This window comes from Phlebotomus papatasi, chromosome 3 (genome assembly GCF_024763615.1).
Source record: "Phlebotomus papatasi isolate M1 chromosome 3, Ppap_2.1, whole genome shotgun sequence".
NCBI lineage: Eukaryota > Metazoa > Arthropoda > Insecta > Diptera > Psychodidae > Phlebotomus > Phlebotomus papatasi.
In genome coordinates, this window is record NC_077224.1 from 77,405,335 (window position 1) to 77,430,979 (window position 25,645).

The window sequence follows — 25,645 nt, forward strand, 5'->3', positions numbered from 1 at the left end:
CATGAACATGAAACATTCTCTCAATATATTTTTTTTGCGAAAATACACACACATTTTCGCATAGTGGATACGCTTGTACCGTAGGGGTGAGTTTAGCGAAATCCTCCTCACCAATATTTATTGTTTGCTTACAACATAATGCCCATGTGTCTTTCGCCCATTCTCACCATGTACACAAATTCTCCCCCTGGGTACTAAAGCCCTTGGGGTTTTTCGCTGGGTAATTTGCCCCATTGCTAAAATTGGAATTAATTGCAATAGATTAAGTGCACCGCCCAAATCTACCATCTGTACAATCAATCCACGGAACAATTCCTGGAAGAGGATCGACCGCAGGTGGTGGTGTTGTCGTCGGATTCATCTCCCCTCGGGCCACCCAACGTCAACATGGTCCATTCGCCCTATGATCAATCTTCATTGCATGACGAAATTGAGAACGATGCATTCATGACGCACATCCAAGGTAAGAATCCGCTCATGCTAAACACCTTATTCCGGTGGGAGACCCACAGGACCGCACCAAATGGCTTTTTAATGTCCCACCCGCATTTGTTGCTGCCAATCTCGCCATTTAACTGGATAGTCTTAATGTCGGATCGGTCGGATCAATATATTGGTTGGTTGAAGAGATTTAAGTGCCTGTATTCTAAATTGAAACTCCATCAACTCGTAAAAAAAGGGTTTAGTTCAGGAACTTTATCATTATATTGCTAAAATGTTTTGACTAATGATAAGGGACACGAGGGGCTGTTTTGGACAATTTTTTTTTGTTTTCATCCTTAACGTAGTAAATAATAAATAATTAATAGTAGATAATTTTCGCATTATCCTTTATACATATTGATTGGGTGACGTGTAGATTCGATCAGCCTATATTTTTTTCTACAAGAAAAAGTCTACAAGAACAAACGTATCATCATGGTGGTATGATTGTGCACAAAAACAAAATCTAGACTAATTGAATCTACACATCACTAACATCACCCACTTTATTGCAGTTTCTTAATTAAATTTCGTTAGTTGCATCAATAACTCTCCCAAACAGAGTGATTTTAATTCAAAAATTTCTGTAGGAGAGGATGGAGTAGTTTCACACATCTGCTCTTTTATTCAGAACTCATTTGTTAACACTAAACCTACAAAGACCCGGTCAAATTGACCGGTTTCAAATTAAAGCATATAATAACAGTAAAATGTCGCTATCAAACTTTATAAATTTCTTAAAATGTGCATGTAATGTATTTTTCAGTGTTTAAATTTTATTTTTTTGCACTTTTCCGAGACAAATTTGTTGAGTATCCTACTCTACCGCGGTTTGTTATTTGACCGAAAAACGAGCAAAAACGTTCGGTAGGTTTAGTTTTAACCGAATATGCATCATATTCAAACTATGTTCCGATAGCTTTTCTTGATTGATGACTATCTAAAAATATAAGGGAGACCGGGGTAGAATTAGCCAGCAAATGAAGCTTTTTTTTCGCTCGTGATTTGTGAAAAAATGATAAGACTTGTCTAATTTTTTGATGTTTCATAAGTAGCATTAGGATATTGGCTGTATGAAACAGTGTAGTTCAAAGCTCTAAAATCCTGTAGTTTTTCTAGAGAGAATAGTGAAAAAAGTATGACACATTGGCTAGACTTGCCGCAGCCTGGGTAGATATAGCCACTTTTGGGGTACTAATTGCCACCTGTTTTCCAGACGAAATTTTAAACTCGAGATGCCAAATATTGTTTCGCTTAATACACTGAAGTCCATTGATGCTAAATATGTCATTTAAACCTAAAAAAAGGATTTAGCAGACTTTTTTATGATATTTTTGTAACTGTGGCAAAAATTGATGGAAATATCCTCAAAAAATCTATTTCACAAAGTTTTCATCCGAATGGCAATATTGCTTGGAAGATCAATAGTACTTTTTCATCTAACACTTATTTATCCATGTATTAGTGAAAAATCATTTATAGTTTTATCCCGCCACAGAAAGTGGCTACAACTACCCCAAAGGCTGTTTCAGTGTTTATCATCTTATATAAAAAATTGGATAATTATTATCCAAGTGAAAAATATTTTTTAATTAGGTTTATTAAACCAGAAACGAGGTAAAACTATGAAATCTTGACTAGAAACTCAGAAAACCAAATGCTGGACTAAAAACTGTAACATCAAAATTACAATTTTATACCCATTTTATAAAAATGCTTCTAAATTGTAGGATAACTGGATCAGACTTATAAATATTTCTGGCAATATGGGGATGTGTTCCTATACTTTCATTAAAAAATACTTTGCTACATGTACATTTTAAGAAAAACGAGAAAAATCCACTGACTAATTCTACCCCTGGCTTTAGGTACCCCGGTCTCCCCTACAGGAGAACTCCCAAATAATTTTCGATCTAAAATTTTCAAAATTAATGCATGTATGAAACTCCACTCTCTACTATAGAAATTTAAATGAACATGATCTTATATAATTCGAGTACGAAATGCACAATTCAAATCTTTTAAACATTTACCCTTGAAAAAGCAGTTGAAAAAATTACTCAATGAAATGACCACATAGAAAACTTAATCTAAAATATTAAAAAAAGAAATAAAATAAAAAACAAAGAATCAGCACTGGTAAAAATAAAAGGGTCAAATTGACCCTTTTCCAAAGGATGGATCATATTTGACTCTTTGAAAGGGTCACCAGGTACCCTTCGAAAGGGTCACGGTTTTGACATCTATTTAATTCCGGAATAAACGAATAAAAAAACAATGAAAAAGTGATCTTTGGTGTTCGCTCAGATGAGAGAAATATGATATCAGTAATAAGTTTACAATAAAACATGATTATTCGTGATAAATGTGCATACTAAATTTCAAGAGATACAAAAGTGAACCTTTCAAAGGGTCAAATACGATCCATCCTTTTGAAAAGGGTCAATTTGACCCTTTTATTTTTACCAGTGAGTGGTATTAATTATTTCTTAAGTTTACAATTTTTGTAAGTACATAAAAATTTCTAAGAATTTTCAAATTAATGCAATTGTGATTTGCATTTAAATGCTCGAAAAAACAGTAATTTTTAATGGTAGAACCCTTGGTCGCTTCTTAACTCTTTGGCACTTTAGCTCAATTTTAACTTCCCACTCCGCTGTAAAAAACGTCCACTCATATACCACCCAAGAAATAGGTCAAAATATCAGAAAGATTTTATTTTATTAAATACTTTAGTAAGACAGTCGAAAACATGATTTCAAAATTTCTGACTAATAAAGTTGACTCTCACTTGTCTTATTATCAAATGATAATAAAGATACTGGTTTTAAACTAAAAAGTTCTTCATGCAGTTCTAAAAGACAAATTTCAAAATTCAAACAAACTATACAAAAGCTGAGTTAATATACTTCATACATAAATATGAATCATTTTAATTCCTCTCTAAAACTTAAAATAAATTTGTGAACTTAAATATGATATTCAAAAAATCTTAAGAAAGTCAATAAATCAAGTTAATAATATTTTTAAGAAAAATGAACATGTTGTGGAAACCTGAAAAGAATGTCAAAAACTTCCAACAGGTACCAATTTCATTTATTTATATATGATTTCGAAAAATACATTTTCCAATTTTCAAAACATTTTGATAAAAGTGGATTATATAGATCGGTAGCTAAAGAAATAAGTCAACCACAGACGATATACAGTGGTGGAAATAAGTATAATTACAGCCCATAATCCTTAAGGAAACTCAACAAAAAAAGAAATGCAGAAAAAATTCATACGTAGACCATAACGTCCTTTCATGCCAACATAAAAAATCGACATTTTGATTTTTTATTCTAAGTATTTTTATAAATCTAAAACAGAATTTTGTTTATTTAGGCTGCAAGTATAATTCCACTCAATAAATTGAACGCTAGGGTATTTATTTTTCACCATAGGTTAATGTCTTCTAATAATTTAATTTTTAAATATAATTAATAAATTAGGTTCCATTTTCTGAAGTTTTGCATTAATTTTTGCCGAAATATCGTAGGAAAAATGTTTAACGAACAAAAATAAAGGAAAAATTAAAGTCTTGGTGGCGACGGATTTTAGAAACTAAGAATAATGACTAAGTTGTAACAGATAATTGTCAAATTTGTCAATATATCCGCCATACATGCCTCTTAATGTACCCCAAGGGTCAAAAGTCTTCTGTTGTTAGAGGCCAGAAGAGCTTTTTCCTCTAACAGTATTGCTTTTCATTTAAAAAAGAGAACTTTTCCACCGAAATTTGATTGTGAAATTATGCTCGCTCTTTAGGATGGTTACGTTTTGATACTTTTGTCCTAAAATCGCATGAAAATTAAAAATTATTGCAAAAAAGGCTTTTAACAATTTGATTAACATGACATGTTTCACGCTATTTGAAAGTTTCAAAACTAGTTTTCCAGACTAAAAACAAGCGAAAACAAGACCTATCATTCGTTTTTGTACAAAAAAAATAACTTTGAAACTTTCAAATATCGTAAAACATGACATGTTAATCAAACTGTTAAGAGCCTTTTTTGCAATAATTTTTAGTTTTCATGTGATGATGACCTAAGGCTACTTACGAATGCGTTTTTGTGACAAAAGCATCAGGACATAACCAGACTAAACAGAAAGCATCGTTTTATAATCAAATTTCGGTGAAAAAGTTCTTTTTTTTTCAACTGAAAAGCAACACTGTTAGAGGCAAAAAGCTCTTTTGGCCTCTAACAACAGAAGACTTTTGACCCTTGGCGTACATTAAGAGGCATGTATGGCGGATATATTGACAAATTTGACAATTATCTGTTACAACTTAGTCATTATTCTTAGTTTCTAAAATCCGTCGCCACCAAGACTTTAATTTTTCCTTTATTTTTGTTCGTTAAACATTTTTCCCATTTTTCGGCAAAAAGTAATGCAAAACTTCAGAAAATGGAACTTAATTTATTAATTATAGTTAAAAATAAAATTTTTAAAAGATATTAACCTAAATTTGGTGGAAAATAAATACCCTAGCGCTCAATTTATTGAGTGGAATTTTATTTCCAGCCTAAAAAACGAAATTCTATTACATTTCTAAAAATACTTAGAATAAAAAATCAAAATGTCGAATTTTTATATTGGCATGAAAGGACGTTATGGTCTACGTATGAATTTTTTTCTACATTTCTTTTTTTGTTGAGTTTCCTTAAGGATTATGGGCTGTAATTATACTTATTTCCACCACTGTATATCTTCTGTGGTTAACTTATTTCTTTAGCTACCGATATATATAATCCACTTTTCTCAAAATGTTTTGAAAATGGGAAAATGTATTTTTCGAAATCATAAATAAATGACATTGGTACCTGTTGGAAGTTTTTAACATTCTTTTCAGGTTTCCACAACATTTTCAGTTATAAAATTTTTTCTTAAAAATATTATTAACCTGATTTATTAAGTTTCTTAAGATTTTTTGAATATCATGTTTAAGTTCACAAATTTATTTTAAGTTTTAGAGAGGAATTAAAATGATTCATATTTATGTATGAAGTATATTAACTCAGATTTTGTTTGTTTGAATTTTGAAATTTGTCTTTTAGAACTGCATGAAGAACTTTTTAGTTTAAAACCAGTATCTTTATTATCGTTTGATGATAAGACAAGTGAGACTCAACTTTAGTCAGAAATTTTGAAATCATGTTTTCGACTGTCTTACTAAAGTATTTAATAAAATAAAATCTTTCTGATATTTTGACCTATTTCTTGGGTGGTATATGAGTGGACGTTTTTCACAGCGGAGTGGGAAGTTAAAATTGAGCTAAAGTGCCGAAGCGACCAAGGGTTCTGCCATTAAAAATTACCGTTTTTTCGAACATTTGAATGCAAATCACAACTGCATTAATTTAAGAATTCTTAGAAATTTTTATGTACTTACTAAAATTGTAAACTTAAAAAATAATTATTACTACTAAAATTTTCTTTGTTTTTTTTTAATTTTTTCTTTTAATATTTTAGATTAGGCTTTCTTTGTGGTCATTTCATTGAGTCATTTTTTCTACTGCTTTTAAAAGGGTAAATGTTTAAAAGATTTGAATTGTGCATTTCGTACTCGAATTACATAAGATCAAGTTCATATAAATTTCTGGATGTGGAATAGTTTCACACATGCATTACTTTTGAAAATTATAGATTTTAGACCAAAAATTATTTACGAATTTTCCTGTATATTTTTAGATAGTCATTAATCAAGAGAAGCTACCGGAACATAGGGGAGACTGGGGCACATGTAACCATTTTCGATAGATGCGAATTTGAGGTGATTTTCCAAGGACACCGTGATTTTTTGGAAAATATTTCTTAGCTCATGTTTTACCCTTGGGTATAGGCAATTCGTCGAGGGTAATGCGGATGCTGGAAAACAATTGAGTTTTCCATAAAAATAAAATTTGTGTCCCTGTGCATTTTTCTCTTTTCACAAAATACCTGGGGTAGAAGTAACCACTTTCTGGGGAGGATGTAAACACCTTTTTTCCCACTCTTGAAATTAACTTTGCACCACTCTCGATTATTTTAATTACTTAAGAGATATATAAAGACTGTATATTTTTCAAAAAATCATGACACTTTTTACAAAGAATAATTAAAATAGCAAAAAAACTAAAAGCATGCATATCAAAGACATTTTTCAATGGATTTTCCCGATATTTTGACATCATGTGAATTTTTATTTAACACAGCGCCACCAATTTTTTTCGTAATCTATGAATTATAGATATTTCGCATGAAGGTCAATTTCCCGCTCTTTTACCTACTCATTTTGTGAAATTGAAATTGCCTGGTTACATCTACCCCAAATGCTGTTTTCTGACCAATTATTAATTCTTTTGAAATAATGAGAATCTCAATTTGTCTAGTAAATCCATAAATATAATCCTAAAAGATGTAGGAAAGAACTGGTATTGCTACATTTCGATTATTTTACACAGTTTTTAATTTCCAGGTGGAAATCCAAATCACCAAAATAATTGAAATATCAACATTTTCGGGAAAAATGATTTTTATTTTTAAAGTATTAGGATTTTATTGACCAATTCTTCTGTGGACATACATCCCCATGGTATCTATGAATGCTTATGGGTTTTATCCTCTGGAGTCTTAAAATTAATGAAAAAATCACAGTGTTTACAACTACCCCAGATTACTACTGCCCCAGTTCCCCCTAGTTAGTTTGAATATGGTGAATATTCGTTTAAGACTAAACCTACCGAACATTTTTGCTCGTTTTTCGGTGAAATAACAAACCGCGGTAGGGTAGGATACTCAACAAATTTGTCTCGCAAAAGAGCAAAAAAATAAAATTTAAACACTGAAAAATATATTACAAAATCTTCAAAAATTGTTACAAATAATTATATTTATATGCATGTCATTTTGATTATTTTTTGTAGAAATTTGCAGTATGTAAAGATATTAATATAATTAATATTAGATCTTAAAACCAATCAGAATAAGTTGTCTCATACCCCTTGCTTTATCCTTGCATCTTTCTGACTATAAGAACAAGTTCAGTGCCTGAAGTTTCTCTGAAAATGCCAAATTTTCTAACAAACCCTTATAGACTGAAAGACAGAGATCCATCTCTTTCGACATGGAATCTTCAATTCTAATCCATTATATAGCCAGGAGAGAAACTTCCATAAATGTCAGAAACTTTTGCATATTTTTGTTAAAGAATTCACATCTTCCAAAATGTACTGATTGAAGGCAATTTTGAAGGGTTAAATTTAATTGAGACCGAAGGGCATCCAAAGGCTACCACTTTCCCCTGTATCATCCTCCCACAAAATCACTTTCACAGTTCAGTTGAAGGATAATAAAATTTTCCTGAGATAAATTATTTCGACACTTGGATTCATGATTGATATATTGGACAGTGATGAATTCTCACATTGGGAAATGTTTGCAAATTTCTCAAACTGCTTTATTTATGACCCCCAATGGTGGTGAACTTCCTCTGCCCGGAACCCCTAATATTACAACACAGAAATTTCAACTGTATTGTAGTTTTGTGTGCAAATGAATCGTAAATAATTTAAATGCCTTTTCTGTGTAAAGTGTAAATGACCATTTTGCTTTCGTTAGAATCATGTCCAAAATGTTAGTTGAAAATTTACTGTGGTACAGACATACAGAGTGTCAAGGGTCACAGAGAAGAACTATTTGTTACATTTAAATAATGGTGGTTAACTTGGAAAGTTATTAAATTAGTTACTAATTTATTAGAGCCTTGTGGTTTAATTGTTAGAACTTGATTAATTCTTGAATGGTATAATATCACTTATTAGACATTATTCAGAGAATTTAATCCTATTGATCATAATACTACTCCGGCTACCCCTATTGCAACGATTATCCTGAGTAATCAATAAAAAAAAATGATTTTTAAATTCGGAAAAATTTTAAATTTTTTTAATATATTTGCTCAGAAGTTATCAACCGAAACTAAGATTTTGTTGCTCGAACTCGAAAAGATAGCATTTATATAATCAGTTCTTTTCCAATTTGTCACCGCTCTGGAGCTTAATCGGTAAAATATATAAACTTTCTGTATTCGATGGCCTCCAATAAAAAAATATCTTTTAACGTTTTTTTCCTTTTTCCCCTCACCCCGTCCAAAACCATATGTTTTCGGTTTTTCTAAAAATTGGACCAAGCTTTTTTAAGTAGAAAGTAAGACCCGACTTAGGGTGAAAAGAACACCTATTGACACTTCAATTGACACTTTTTTAAACACTATTGTCACCCTACTCTGTACCATTTGGAATACGAAATTTGAACACTTACCCTTATCGAAAAGCGTAGATTAATGAAGAAACGCCATCTTATTTACATTTTATTATTTAGACACATTGAATTAATTTCAACACTTTGACGAAAGTTTCAATAGGGATTCCCTGTCGAAGAGGTGCTCATTCGACCCTATACCCGACTGATAGGATATACTGTTTGTTTCATATTCATCAATAATAGGGTAAAATGACTTTATTTTATCAAAATATTAATAAACTCATGAATTGAAAGCCATAAAACATAATTATTACTTCTCCTCTTAAAAGTTTTCCAATTGCTAACTCTGAAGCGTTCTAATTTTGAAAAAATCAATTTCATTTCCATTGAGATCATAAACTAATCAAAAAACCTAATTGTATGAAAATTTTATTTTTTAAACGAAAAACCCAACAAGAACAAAAATAAAAATACATTTCAAATTTTTTGGTAAAAATGTGTTGTTTCTGAATGATTTGCTAAAGGGTAAATTATTCCAATATCCAAGCAGTATTCCATTTTGCAATGGAATATTTGTGATCTGACAACGTAGTTTATGTTTCGCTGAGTATTCTACAAATAATTTACATTTGCTGAAATTCGTGAATAATAATGTCAAAAAGCTAAATATCACTAAATGCACACTGAACATCAAAATTAACATTTTTGTCAGTTTTTATATTAACAATTGTATAAATCGCGTAGATTTTAATTCCATATTAACATGAATTTCAATAAAATTTGGGTGTCTATTCTTTTCTGGTTGGAATTTATTCAGTATCGTCAAAGCGTCGATCACTTTCTGCTTCAATTGTGGTTCAACATAAGGCATTTAACAGAGCCTTGGAGTGGATACCCCAAATGATGCCACTGCCCCATTTGATGCCACCTTGAATTAAATGGTATTTTTTCAATATCACGATATTTAAGATTTATGAAATATATTTAACAGTCATTATTGTATATATTTCATAATTCTTAAGTACCGTAATATTGAAAAAAATTCAAGGTGGTATGAAATGGGGTAGTGGCATTATTCGAGGTATTTCACCCTATAAACTTTTGATTTTGCAATACTGTTAGAAGGAATGATGTAACATTATATTTATTTTTTATGTTTTCGAAACATCAGCTGTCGTTTAGATACTTATACTTCTTTAGTAGCTACAACGTCCTTTTAAGAAACCAGGCCTCTCGCCCTAACCTCATCCAGATCTCATGGCTTTCTGCTAGATCCCTCCAACATCTCAATATCGACAGCTGTTTAAGGACACTGTCTACTACTCCCTCTCTCATCCTTGTCACTTCAGGTTCATCATTTAGCAGCTATTTAGAGATTTTTCCACCTTATTTTGGTAAATGTGCCCCAGTTAGCTAATTTAGACATTCAGATATATCAGAGTTATCTATCCCAGACTTAGTGAATACCGATGAATAATTTAATAATACAAAAACCGGTTCTCACAAAAAAAAAGCCCATCAGCGAAGAAAGAACAGAAACTACTACAATCAAGACCAAAAAGAAAATAAATTATTTTAAAATGCAGTCCCTGAATTTCATGTCATGTAAACCACCAAACTCTCTGAAAAAGCCAAAAAATCCTATAAGATTGGACCACTACTGAGGAAGGCTTGGAGTCCTAGCCGAGAGCTTTGGGAAAAATCTGCTTTTTCTAAGATATGCCACATTTTCGATGCTTACCGATCTCATATGTTTAAGTTATCTCAAGATAAGTACATAGTTGTCCAGGAAAAAGAATGATGAATGTCGTATTACGAAGAGCGTTTAGGCAAGCTCCGAAAAACACGCTCGAAACGGAAACGCGTTGTGCAATTTTTCTTTCATTTTTGGATAAGGGAACTCTACCTAATTTCGGCCAGCTTGCAATTTTGACGACCTCTTTTGTTTCTCAGATTTCCATTAGTTTTTACATTTCGCATACTTTAGAGAAGGATTTTAGAAGAATTCAGAAAGGTTCATTAACTATGAGACAAGGTGGTCGAAATATTACCCAAAGCTATGTCTATATTTTCATTCATTTTAAAATGTATTAAAAATAATTTTACAGAAGACAAATACAATAAACTATCTATAAGATTCCAATAACCACTCCCTAAAAAGAATTAACAAAAAGATCAATTTTTATTAAAATTATTTTATTTCAAATCTAACGACCATGTCACATATAAGATTAATTATATATAGTAAAGAGAGGTAATCCGGATACTTTTCATAGAGTGCGACTTTAATGCTTGTTTTTGGACTGATGAAATATTTTTTTCGCCATTCCAAATCAATAGAATTATTCTTTGTTTAATTTAGAATCATAATAGAAATAGAATTTTAGCAATAATATTGATGAAAAATAATAAAATTACGATAACATTAATATATGCGCAAGAATGTTACTGCGATGCTTTTCTGTAACTCCGTTGAATTCGATGAAACTCGGATGCTCATTTTAAGGAAAAGTTTAATGCATAAAAATGAGAAGATATTATTTCAAAAACATTTTTTTAGAGTTTTATTCCATCAATTCATTTCATTAATTTATTATTTAATTATATATATTTTTATTTATTTTAAGATTGCACTCAATTCTTTGATTTTTCCTCGGTTTTCTTGGCTGACTTCCTCCCACGTTTTTTCTTTTCAGCTTCAATTGGCATTTGAGCCTTTTCCTTTACCATGTTTTTCTCCTTTAGTTTTATCTCCTTTTCTTCTGCCCTTATTTTTTTGTTCCTCTCTCTGGTCAACTTCCGTTCAGCAATTTCTTTCTTTTTTTGTAAATCCTGCCTCAATTTTTCCTCCTGTTCCGCGATAATTTCCTCGGAAGATACAATATACTGGTGTTTGACATTGCTGGCTTTGACCCTCTTCTTCTGACGACGTTTTGGAATTTCTCCTGGCCAGAAATAGCATTGTTTTAGTGTGTCGAAGATCGGTTGAGTCTCAGAAATTGCAGAGAGTTGGTTTCCAGGGATGACTGGATCATTTGAAGGATTATTGTCGGTGGCCTGATCGTGCTGGTTATTGATAATGGACTCCTCTGAATGTTGGAAAACAATTTTCGGGAAATAAAGACCAGCATAGAAAAGTGGCCCATCCATCCAGCTACTCTGTGGTGACGTTCCCATTTTCCATCCTTCTGCGTTGTGAATGGCAATTTTTGGAGTAATGTCAGTTTTATGAACAGCCATTGGAGGAGCAAGTTCGCCAGTAGCTGACACCATGAAGAGTACTGTGATACATTGCTTCGGTCCTGAATTTTTAAGAGATGGAACTACACGTGAACCTCTCCTGGACAGGACATTTCCATCTTCCGGTGTCAAAAAGAAGGCACTTTCGTCGCAATTAAAAACACGGTCTGGTGAAATGCTCAGAAGGTTGTGTTCTGTGAAATATCCAAGACAATTCTGAAACCATTCCGTGAGGTCTTCAGCAGTAACAGTAGCTCTTTCCAATGAGAAGGATTTTGGCTTGCGCATGCTGAGCTCTGGATGACGCTTAAGAAAATTCCTGAACTAAACGTCTCCGGGTCTTCCAGCTGTAAAATGGTTTGGAATTTTGTAGACCTCACAGATGAGTTTAACGCTGTCCAGAACTTGTTCCTTCCCGATGGGATGCCAGCCATCCGCACATCCCAGGATCCATTTGACAAGCTCTTCTTCTTGTTCTTTTGTAAGCGTCGTTTGGCCTGCCATTGGGGCACTCTTCCGGGTATCTGCCAGTCAATTTGTTGTGCAGTGTTGTTCTTGGGACATTAAATGTTTTGGATGCATATGCTATGGTAGAACCATCTCGTACACACTGCAAGGCATTCCTAAGACCTTCCTTAGAGTAGGGCTTGTCCTTATAGGTCTTTTCTTTTGTTCCCTTTGGCATCTGAAACAGAAAAAGAGTCCTGAACAATGCAAATTCTGAACCAAAACATTGACTTTCACCGCATCCGACTTGCATCGAAATGTAAACATTCACAAAAATCACTTATTTCTGTATGAATTATTAATATATTATCAATAAACTCTTACTCACCTTGTAGATCAATAACTACACTAACTTTTATTGATAATTTTGATTGCAAATAATGTTTTATTATATAGAAAAAACACTAAACTTTTTCCAGCGACGAGCTGTCAACAGAAAAATTTTCTCAGAAATTAAATTTTTAGTACACAACCCAGCTGACCCGAGCTTAAAAAAATATTTCTTTTACCCACTTATTAAACCGATAAAAATATAATTTTTGGTTTTTCTTAAAGTAGAATAGTTATATTATGATACTTCAGTAATTAATTACAGAAATAAAAATATAAATTATATTTTAAGTTGATGTATCCGAGTTAAATCGGTCGCGGCATCCGAGTTTTGCAATCGTCGGAGTTACATGGCCTTACTATATATTAATATTAATACTTTCTGAACTGCGAGAATGCCAAAAAAAGATAGCAAGTGTTTTATCTTGCCTCTCTCTCGCGTTTCGCTTGAAAACTGACCGAATCACAGTTGGCACGCATGGAAAATTGCTCGAATTGCCTGTAATACGATTCATGACCATGTCACATATAAGATTAATATTAAGATTAATACTTTCTGAACTACGAGATGGCAAAAAAAGATAGCAATTGTTTTATCTTGCTTCTCTCTCACATTTCCCCTCTGCGTACGAAGTTGGCAGCACTACATAGCTCGAAAACTGACCGAATCACAGTTGGCACGCATGGAAAATTGCTCGTGTGCCTGTAATACGATTCAGAAATCAATTAGTACGAACAGTAATATCTTACTCATCGTATTAATCCACTAGAGTGTACTTTTTCTAACACACGTGATATTCCATTTGAAATTGTGCATATATATACCTCTCTCTCCGGCTTTTCTTAATATTAATATTAATCTTATATGTGACACCACGGTCAGAAAGAAATTAATACGAACAGTAATATCTTACTCATCATATTACTCCACTAGAGTGTACTCTTTCTAATGCCGGATTCAGACTGGAGGTTTAGCCCAGTTCCCGGAGGTCTCAAAAATCTAAATAACAAGTAATTTTATTGATTTTTCAAAATCTAATGAATCATTTGCCTTTATAATCCAATCCTAAACAACAATTTTCTAAAAAATCGTGCCTGATCAATAATTAGAGGAATTAAGCCAGATAGCTAAGTCTTAGGTCTGAAGCCCGTATAACACACGTGATATTCCATTTGAAATTTTGGATACTATATACCTCTATCTCCGGTCTTTCTTAATATTAATATTAATCTTATATGTGACACCACGGTAAGACTTCAGTGCTTGTATGCAACTATGCCGAAATTTGGTACAGTTACCCTACGTTTTAGAGATTTGTTAGGTAAACTTTTCGTCCATATACAGAAACACCGTTGAATAATTTCTAAAAATGGCTTTTCAAGGTCAAAAGTAAAAAAAAGATGTACAAAACGTATTTCGCAACCGAATGGGGTCATGTTTGTATTCCTTGGAGGTCTTGGAATTTATAATAAGTATGTTCTAGACTGAGCTTTGCGGTCACCTAGACCAACTTCTGATTTAAATTAGTTATGAACAGGGAATGATCAGGTACTGCACCGATAACTAATTTTTTTTTAAATGCAAGTCTAATAATCCTAAATTACAGTAATTTCTTTACGAATTTGTCTACAAGCTTGATTATTAAAATAAATCTTTAATTTACTGTATTGAAATAGGAAAATGAAGGAATAGGTATAAAATTTCAGTCAGGATTTCAAGTACCTACCTCACAAAGCTGGGATTTTCTGTCAGTCCTTTTTGTATAAAATTCAGAAACATAAAATATACTTCAATGATTTTTATGGGTGTAAGTTTCATTTGTTCTTTTCGTGTGTGCAAGTTAAAGCAAGATTTTTAAATCGAAGCCCCTGAGTCATAAACTTTGAATTTTTATGCCCATTCAGCTAAAGCTTGTCTTTTTACTAAATTAAAGTGCTCTCATCTTTTTAGTTATTTCAACTAATGGTTTTTTTTTCTGAGTGTACAATTCTATGCAAATGTTATTTGCGGAAAATCTTCTCTCGGTATTACTATCCATTCTCAAACAAACACATAGTTTTTCACTTATAAAATCGGGACTTGTGCACGTTTGTTGAAAATAATGTGGGATGATACATCATTTCGCGTTGCACCTTTACCGGTATTTTTATCGCCAAAGAGGAGCCATTATGGTCTTTCAAACATCTAGCTAGTACCTAACTCATCTGCCACCATATATTATACGTGTTTGAATGCTATTTATCCCGGAGCGAACTGGTGGGGAAAAAGTGAATTTATCGATGATAATCAATTTTCATCGGGCCACATGCTCGCTCAGCGAGTGTGTTGTGCAGAAGAAAATGAAGCAAATGGAGATGGTCCCCACCCGGATAGAAAAGTGTGCTTCACTCAAACTCTTTGGCAAAATGATTTATATTTATTTATTCTTTTCCAGCTGATATGTCATCATCCAGATCCCCAATTACAATTTCGCCATTTGCTCGTCTCTGGTGGATCTCATTAATAACAATTACATCAGCACTGTTTCACTTGATGAGTGAAGGGCTCCCAGTCACTCTTGCATTGCTAGATTGAATTGGTTTGGCGTTAGCATTGGCATCAAAGTCATGGACAATGTGAGTACTAGTGAGCTACACCATCATCCTTCCCCTAAATAACTCCCCACACAAATCAGATGTCAACGAGCAATGGGGGGATATTATATGTCTTCTTTGACGGATAATAATTATTTTCTGCGAAATTGCTCACCCAAGTCCCAACTTCCCAAATCCAAAAACCATTTTGATTGAGGTTCTTAACATTTTATTGTTATTACTTTTAGGATGGCAAAAATACAAATGTAATAATAAGTATAATAGAAGCATGGGGTGGAAGCCACTTCAATCTGATAATTTTTCACTCTGACATGTGGAGAGAAAAAAACAAGAGTGGGTATAGACCAGGAAAAATGATGGCGGGGTGAATAGAAAAATTTTCCACTGGCGAAAATGAAAAATTGAGAGATATGAAACAGTTTCAGCATTAATTCTGTCTCTAGCTAAGAGAAAAAGAAAGCAAAATACAGCATATAGAGAGACATTTCCCGAAAAAGTGAAATAGAACTTAAATTAATGAGACATTGTTATTAAGAGTGAATGAGTTTTTCAGAAAATGTCAAGGATTTTAAAATTTTATGGGGTGCTTTCAACTGATGTTCAATTAGAATGACTTCTCGGACAAAATACTAAAAATTGTATTGTTCACAAAAGACATAAACATAACTTTCTTTCACTTAATATCTTTTTTTTTATTAAATTATTTTGTACTTAATATCTAGACCACTTTCTCAAATGTTATTGAAATTCTTGAATTTAGAAATGTCGTTTCACTTCAGACATTTTTCAAGTCTTCCAGACAAAGTATGAGTAATATTTCCTTTGTCAACAAGTTTATATTGACGAGAACTAATACATGATTTATATTCCAAGTAAATATTTAACTTTCTCTCTTCATTGATTTATTGTGCTTCTTTCAGAAAATTTGTTTCGAAATACTCCTTATTTCTTTGTCAGACTTATATAGTGTGACTCGATGATCTACTGCATAAACAATTCACTTAATCTATCACTGCAATATTAAAAGGAAAAATATTATATACCAAACACACAATATTTTATTGTAGACATTCTATTTATTACAGTTTAGAAATAGCTACACAAAAGAGAAAATTTTGCAAAATTGTTTGTAAATGTTTGTGAATTTCTACTGCGGACATACGAAATGCTCGCAAATAGTATAACCCACTAAAAAGTTTGTCCTTTTTTCACAAACATTGTTCGTAACATGATCACTGGACGAACATTTTTTGTTCTTTTACAAACATTTGTTCGTAAATGTTTGTAAACACACAGAAAAATGTTCGTGAAGTTTTGCCATTTGCAAATAATGTTTGTAAATGAATAAAACATCCTTGTCAAGTAAAAGTTGCGAACAATTTTTGTGAAAAAAGTACAAAATTCGTTCGTTTTTGTTGTCTGGCAAGGATTTACGAACAAATTACAAAATTTTACGAAATTTTTTCATGTGGTTACGAACATTTACGAACAATGTTTCTGATAAAAGGACAGATTTTTACGAACAATTTACGAGCATTTCGTAAGTCCCCAATAGGAATTCACAAACATTTACGAACAATTTTACAAAATATTTTTTTTCTGTGTAGTAAGATAGACTGGGGCAAAATTAGTCAGTTAATAAAATTAATCTTTGCGTATAATTTGTGAGAAATGTTTGGATTAGACCGATAAAAATGTGAATAGGGGATGTTGTTCTTACATTTATTAGATAGTTAGTTGAATATTTATTGTAAGACAAAAACATACACTGGTCTAATTCTACCCCTGTCTAATCCGGCTCCGATTGCCCACAAAAGTAGTCTAGTACTAAATATCTAGCTCGCTCTCGTGAGCAGTTCCAAAAATATGTCTGCAAAATATTGGTAATTTACTGTGCAATATTATGGAGTTATAATGATACTCTCTCTGTCCCAAAATAAGTCGTACATTCTTTCATATAAAATGTACTAGCAAACGTACGACTTATTTCGGGACAGAGGGAGTAATATATTAGATTGAAACCGAATAAAGCATTTAAGCACAGGCATGTTCTAAATTAAATAGTGAAAGGATCACGCAACATTATCTATGTACGTACATTTTTTTTATAAATTTTTAAAATTTTCTAAGCAGCAAAAAATATAAATTTTGAATTAGAATCATGGTATTGGATTTGTACTAAATATGAAGAATACAAAGTTTACTAGTGCTACACTTGAATTGTGCAAGCAAGTTAAGCAAGATGCAGTAATGTACGATCAATAATAAAAACAGACTATTCTAGATCCTTAATAAACTATTATTTTTTTTTAAGTTTAATTTCCTAACAGCTGTAATGCTCCTATTCTAAAATAAATCTAAGATTTAGTACACACATACCTTTACGAAGAATAACTATTATGAAGTACTAAAAATGTTGTACTCAAATAATTTTATCAAGTCTTTAAACAGATTGATCAGTAATCTTGATTTAGGTTTTGGTGTGTTCGCACAAATTTCATAAAATGTTGAAAATTACGGAAGCAAAAAATCTTTTAAAGCTTATCTTACTGAAGCAGCTTTTAAAAATATATAATATCTGAAAAACATTTTTTTTAACATATTTCATAAATTTTCATGAAGTTATAAAAAAGTAGTAATAAACTTGTCTTAAAATTGTATTTTTTCACTATTTTACAAAAAAAAATTAGTATAAAACGAAATATAGTGTTAAAATTGAATGAATATTCCGGAATGTGTTGTTAAAACTGTGTATAACTATCAAAATTATTAAATTTTTCATAACATTTTTAAGTAAAACTCCGTGGTATTTTCAAAAATCTCGTAATTTTGTATAATAATAAATTTGGTAGATTTGTCTTTGCCCTTTCAAAAAATATGCAATAAGACTCAAAATTATCTTCGAACTTAATTTAGTACATGCCTGTACTAAGATTTTTAAAAAGATAAATTTGCTGTTATTTAACATTTCAATTGAAATTCAGTTTTAAACAATTTTATATACAATTATTGTGAAACAATTTCCGATTATTGAATCCGAAATGATTGTGAAATATATAGTATTCCAATAAATTTTTTTTTCCGGAAACTGACTGTTTTCATAACAGTGAAAATTATGATAGACAACATTTAAGGTTTTTTTGACATTAATAAAGCTGAAGCACCCCATATAAAACGATTGAAGATTGAACAGTTTCTTATAATTACCGAGAAAAAAAGTGAATAGCTACTATGTGTACGAATTTCAAGTAAATTTAAAAATGAGAAAAACTACCATTATGTGAAAAACTTTGATAATAGAAAATGTAGTAAAAATTTTAAACAAAATCCCTCGAGGTTGAGTGTATATAATAAAAGATAGGATTGAAATAAGCTTGAATAAAATGAAGAAAACTATGTACATAGTGATTGTGTATGTATAGAGGGATTTATGATTTTTTATTGTGACGCTTCTTCCATCCCTTTTCAGTCGAGATACACCAAGAGAAAAAAATGACTCTGGTTATATAAATGTGTATATATTAAATGATTGAATGGTTGTATATAGATTGATTGAAGAAAGTAGAAGGAAGAATAAAAAAAATAACATTGAAAGAACAAACCAAGTATTAGGGGAAAATTGATGGAAAATCGACAACAAAGCAATTGACCAAGCTATAGGTCACTCAACCATTTTTTCCAATTATCTTTATTTACTTTTCAACGAAATGATGGAAACAACAATAATGAATATTGGTTTTTATTAATAATCTAATGTACCTCCTGAGGATGGAAAAAAAATCATCATTTGTCCTTCTATCCGATACAGCATTCATCACACTGAAAGAAATCTGATTGAACGATTAGATATAATTATGACAAAATATCACAAGTTATATGGTCATTATTATCATAATAAAAGGAGTATTGTAAAATAAGGGCAAAAATTTTGGAAGAATACGATACATCGAACTTTTCAATCTACTTTTCATATTGTACAGCGCACGGCTTATTCAACACATGGTAACCCAGTTGACGGCAGTAACCCACCTATCCTAATCTCTTATTTTTTTGACACGCCCAACTCCAACAATCCTTATGGGTGCTGAAAGATTGCTTTGGGGTTTTTATTGTTGAGTAACTGACCTTACTCTTCAGATGGTCTCAGAACTATTATATTTAATCATAAAGCATTAGGAAAAACTCAATTTTACATGAATTCACTTGCTGAATAAAAGTGTGACGCGAAAGAGTTAAACACTAAAGATTTCCTAGAAAAGCTATGCAAGCCATTTGGAGGGCCTCTTTTTTTTCGACCTCTGGGCAGACCTAGGATAAGGTGACTGAATCAAATTCAGGATCTTGTCTTGGAGCGCCTTGGAATCGAACCCGTACATCTTCCTGAAGTGGTGGAGGATCGACAGACGTGGGCTGTTAACCTTGATGTCATGAGCCCACGACTACAATAGAGATAAGCGGTTAAAAATGATGATAAAGTACTGATAAATGAATCTATTTTTTTTTACAAAACATTTCTATTATTCAATTCATTTATATATTTCGCCTAAAATGTACTTGAGATGTGGCTTCCGTTGACTAACCTTAACCGATATCAATCCGATACACGATAGTTCACTCAATGAGTTTAAGTGTAATAGGAATCGATTACTCTTAAATCAGGGGGGTGACGTTAGCTCTGAAAAATGCGATCAGTTTTAGTGTAAATTTTTTTTCGTACACATTTCACGAGATATCTTCAAAACTACGTAGATTCCCAATTTGGGGTTTTCGGTTGCTTCTTCGTTATTAAATTGGCTTTCATTTTGTATTAGTATTTTTTGCTAATTCATTCTACAATGACAGAAAACAGCTAATAAACTCAAAAGTTTTTTCGGCGCGCTAGAAACATATGCGAAACATGTCATGTCCCTGTCTTAAATCGTAAAAATAGGATCAAACATTTTGGTGGAAAATGACAGGCTTTTCAGTAAGGAATAGTTTGTTATTAAATGAAGTATATATTATATTTACAAAGATTTTGGGTGAATATTACACTCTCCATGATAAAAATTACCACAAAAATATGTGACGCTGTGCCACTGGCGCATATTTTATCATAATTATAGCAAATTTTTCAATGTAAATTTTTCAGTGTATCCCGATTTTAAAACTTTGTCCAAGTTTGTTTGTTTTTTAAATGGACAAAAGAAAATGCTCATTCCAACTTAAAGTAAAAGAAAACTACAGACAGACTTATGTATATTTAGTAGATGGAAATTAAGTATAGTAAATTAAAATCAATATTAAAAGAAATTAAGAGAAAAAAAAAGAAAACCTTGTACTGATAGTATGAAGTGGATTATGAATTAATATTAAAAATGATAATAATTGTTAGATTGATGTTTATTACAGAAATGAAAACAAAAATTGATGAAAAAGAAAAGACAACAATAAACATATATGACTTTTATCATAAATTGAGAAATCTTTGAATTAGCAAGCCCCAGGATGAGAGATATGTGTACATTTTCATTTTGCAAATGAAAAGGAGAATTTAGAATTTCTTTTCAGGTGAGTGTTAAATTAATTAATAGGATAATTTATTAATTCTTAAAGCAGTTAAAACATGAAATAGAGCATTTCCCCGAAGATGCTTCTTCACTTGACAGGATAATAAATTAACATGAACATTTATTTCGCTGACAATTCACAGAATTAATTAAAAATTCTCTTTTCTGTTTTTTCATGCCCTCTGATATTTAAGTCTTATGTTAAGACAAGAGAAAAAGAGAAAAAGAGATATGAAATTGGGGTATGAGATGGGAAAGACTTAACACCCCCTCATATTATTCACCAAGTCACTGGTAAGACAACACAGTGGATGAGGAATGAATCTCAGCTCCAAGTCAATTCCATGTCAGACATTACAATAAAGCTCCATCATGATATGCATTGAGTTCTCATCATTTCATCTTTTCTTGAATTCATTTACACTATACTCCAACTTTCATGTATATAATGCTTGGGTTGAAAGGGAATGGAAAACTTTTAAAAGATCTATCATATATTCACTTTTGTCTTTATTGCTCCCCCTTTTCCCATTCAGACTCTCACTCTCTCTCTCTCAATTGAGTTGTGGCATCTTTTGTGTGAATTCAAGGCAAGGAAATTAACATGCAAATGATGTACAATGCTAGTTGAATGAGAGATTGATTCTAGAACAATTGAGCGTTCATTTGCGTATTTGCTACTTCATTGTTCAAAGTGTTTTACTACGCTGGTTTTTCATCAAATCACTAGTGCTTATCAAATGTTACATAGAACTAATTTCGAAATTACAAATAAAACAAAATTTTCTGCCTAAACATTTAGCACATGACTGTGCATTAAATTAGTTCATGCTAAAATGATTAGTTTCTTTTTCAATGGAATACTAAACTTTGTGTTCTTAAATTTATGCATCATTTTCATAAGACTGCACGATAAGGAAAAGGTTTATAGAATTATTCTAAAAACTCATATAGGGGAGACCGGGGAGGTTTGGGACAGGGGTAGTGTGGGACAAGGCGATTTTTTCAATTAATTTTTGAAATAAATGGGATTTAACCATTACTGTATTGTAGGCAATATTAAGATGTATCTTGACTAGAAGAATGGATATCCTCAGTTTTATTGTTTTAATTCCATGAACATTTTTTTTTTAAATTGATATAAATCGTATATTTTGACGTCTCAGTTTTCCTCTTTGTATTTTATATCAGCGATACATAATCAAAACTTTTTTATCTCATTAGGTAGCAGTGTAATCTGGGAACATATTTTTATTAAAGTTTCAGAGATTATACGCTCTTGTTTTTTACATAAAGGTTTTAAATACCAAAACTACACACGGGGATGTTTGGGACACCTGAAAGGGGATGAATGGGACGTTGATTTTCGACAAGATTATAGGTGGTATGCAATTGTTTAATGTCAAAATGAAGAGTAATGCCCAGTTTCTACTGGAAATCTCTCTCTTGTGCAAAGTTTACCAGAGTGGAGCAGATTTCTCTAACTACAGGGACAATTAAACCATCATTGTCTTGGGAATCAATAATTCCTTCTCAGAGGATATTCGATCTTTGCCCAAACTAGTTAAAAACTATTTTTTTTCGAAAATTTCTCGAACAAGTTCTCCAGAAAAGACAAGGCGAGAGATAATTCAGAGAAATAATGAGAAAACAGGTACAATGCAGTTGTCGTAAAATTAAACAGGAATCCGTCAATGAGTTCAAAACTTAAAATTGCAAGAAAATCTACTCGCTTGAGGAATTTGATAATCATGATTGCAATATTTAGAATAAAAAAAAGAAAAGAAAGGAAGATGGAAAATAAGAAGAAAATACTTTAGATAACTGATTGACAATAAATGACTCTACTGTACAAATAAAATTGATATTAATTTCTAGTGTAAATAAAAGATGAGACATTTTTATTTCTATCAGAAATATTTTTAATTTGGTATTTAAAATAATTTAACGTGTTCCAGTAATACAAATTATGCGAGAAAAAACGCGTCCCAAACATCCCCTTTTGCGTCCCATGCTGCCCCATATCGAGGAGGTTTGGGACAAAGCGTCAAGTTAAAAGTTTTATCTTCTCCAAGAAAACTCAGTTGTTTTCCAAGTTCTATCGAGTACTTTTTATAAAGTCAATACCCATAAGTATCCCATAGATCGCATAAAATTGTAATACACTATCGTGGTTTTTTGGAATAGTGTCTCAAAGTCAAAACATGAAAAAGTGTCCCAACCTCCCCGGTCTCCCATACATTGAGTAGATGGATATAGGGGAAAGCGCGCTACATTCGGACAATTTATGCTTCGAACCATTCATTTTTTTCAATGTGTTATCAATGAATTTGGCCCATTGTAATATTATTTTTTAATTGCTAGTCTAATAGCTCAAATTTTCAAAAATTCAATGAAATCCATAAGGAAGATAGGAAAAAAATTGAATTCTCCGAAGCTTGAGTCGCCCAAAGGTAGTACGCTTTCCCCTACCAAATAAAGTCATTACAAAAATCTCACAGTTTGTTAAAGTTAATTGAATATGCTCTTTGGATTTTTTTGTATATTATTAAAATTTTTCAATTAAATATTGTCAGTCGAATAGTGAACATTACGGCAAAAATTGTGACCCATGTCCAAGTGCAGTGTACGAATTCCCTCCTGTACGTGATTTTCTCTGCCATATTCGGCACTTGATGGAGAGGACATCCAGCCACGAAACGTCGTAGGTAGAGAGTAAAATTGTGAAAGTCAAGAGAAGTCCAGTGTTTTCATCCATGTTCTGTTACATTTCATTGAACTGAAAATCTCCTGGAACCCTACTATTCACGGTATCAATAAACCACCAGAATAAAATTATTGTTCTTGTATTTCTTTTTGTACGCATACATTAATAATTTCTCATCTCATTGATTGACCACACAGAAAAAATATTTCATAAAAATGTTTGTAAATGTTTGTGAATTCCTACGGGGTTTTATGAAAAGCTCATAAAACGTGTAACTCATGAAAAGTTCGTAGAATTTTGCTCATTTTTACTAATATTGTTCGTAAGATTAATCACTTGCAGTCTATTTATTGTTTCTTTTTACAATCTTTTGCTCGTAAATAAATGTTCGTAAAAACACAGATAAGTGTTCACAAAAATTTGTCATTTGTTCGTAAAATATTTCCAGACAAACAAAAATCTATGAACAAATGTTTGAAAAAGAACAAAAAATCGCGTCAAGTGATCATCTAACGAACAAAATTTGTGAAAAAAAGTACAAACCACAAACCTTTACAAACATTTTAGTGGATTTACAATGTACGAGCTCTTCGTAAGTCCCCAGTAAGAGTTCACAAACATTTCCGAAGAATTTTACGAATTATATTTTTTCTGTGCATCCAAAACGAATAATAAGCCATCAGAGACTTTAAAATAGACCGGCAAAACAACCTATTCTTTGCGAAATGTTTAAACTCTTACGATAATGCACTGTAAGAATTTTCTTTCTGAAAGTTTTTAAGTAAATGTCGTTTTATTCTGCGTGTGATTTATGCTGCTAGGTTTATTCATTATCCACTTAAATCCATTAACAGAAAATGCCCCTATACATAAAACGTTCACTTACGATAGATTGATCATCGAAGAGGAAATTTACCTTTTGACCCATTCGAGAAAGGATATAGAAAAAGTAAATCCTATATTCACACTAATAAAATCTAATATCTGTATTTTACTGATTTTATGGTATATATACAGTCATATTGAAAATTTCAAGACTTTTAATTAAAATAAAATTTTGATCAAATCGGTTTGAATAAGATGTCTTCAAAGCTGGTTTTACTTAGATCTTCAAAAATTCAAATGTAGATCTTTTTGGGGCACTGAGGAAAAAAACAGGGGTGCGATTAACTTTTTTCCACATAGCTTTAACACTTTTTAAGTGTAAACATATATCAACATTTTTTAATGTTAATTTTACACCTGTTAAGGGTAAAATTAACACGAGAAAGAGTAACTTTAAGCCCTATTACACCTAAAAAGCATAATATTTACACCGATTTCGGATCAATAATGCACGGTAAAAGCAAGTTCTATGGATGAAATAATCGATTACCCGAGTTTAACATCGTAAGAAATTGAGCAGTACAATTCTAAAACCATAAAATATAAAATAAAGGTAAAACAATAATTGTTCCGTCTATCTATTCAAATATTATCAGATCTATTAGAAAAAACGGTTAGAAATAACGACTTAAGATTTTTGTGGATTTCAAATAAGTTCAACATATGTATAACATTTTGGGACATGTGGAAAACACCTTGTGTAATTCTTTTAAATGAAGTAGATACATTATCTTGTCTTCCCCAGAAAAGCTGTGGAAGCTACTGTGAATAATCCTTGACCGTGGGACAGGCTAAAAAAAGCTGAGTGAAGCAAATTCAGGACAGGTAGTGTCTTCGGTATTCTCCTACCAAGAGGACCAACTTTTTTGATCTTCGGTTTTAACAGTTTTTTGGTCAGGAAGATCACCACCTGACCAACAAAATTCAACCAATCCCTGAGAAAATCCGCGAAAACACAATTTAGTTTAGCACTGAAGAAAGTCCACATCGGGTCAAAAGCTCTGGACAACACCAAAAAAGTGTTTCCTCTTAAGGCCTCTACACATTAGGAGCAATTTTT

At 31.8% G+C, this 25,645-nt stretch overlaps 2 protein-coding genes across 2 annotated transcripts in view; one reads left to right on the forward strand and one right to left on the reverse strand.

Moving 5' to 3' along the window:
* Nucleotides 1-20,900, forward strand: part of LOC129805862 (uncharacterized) — a 161,493-nt gene extending 140,593 nt beyond the window's left edge. The window contains exons 6-8 of the mRNA XM_055854085.1: nucleotides 262-463; nucleotides 15,285-15,465; nucleotides 15,672-20,900. Of these exons, the coding sequence (XP_055710060.1) occupies nucleotides 262-463; nucleotides 15,285-15,424 (342 nt within the window). The 3' untranslated portion in view covers nucleotides 15,425-15,465; nucleotides 15,672-20,900. The remainder of the gene's footprint in view (nucleotides 1-261; nucleotides 464-15,284; nucleotides 15,466-15,671) is intronic.
* On the reverse strand, nucleotides 11,241-12,940 carry LOC129805865 (uncharacterized). The gene is made up of 2 exons (XM_055854088.1): nucleotides 12,848-12,940; nucleotides 11,241-12,697 (listed from the first exon to the last, which is right to left on the reverse strand). Exon 2 carries the CDS (start codon nucleotides 12,298-12,300, stop codon nucleotides 11,407-11,409), a length of 894 nt encoding a protein of 297 aa, XP_055710063.1. The 5' UTR covers nucleotides 12,301-12,697; nucleotides 12,848-12,940; the 3' UTR covers nucleotides 11,241-11,406.
* Nucleotides 20,901-25,645: the final 4,745 nt, after the last annotated feature.

What these genes read in the sequence shown, in the direction of transcription:
- LOC129805865 (XM_055854088.1), bottom strand. Translation starts at nt 12,300, where the DNA reads ATGCGCAAGCCAAAATCCTTCTCATTGGAAAGAGCTACTGTTACTGCT.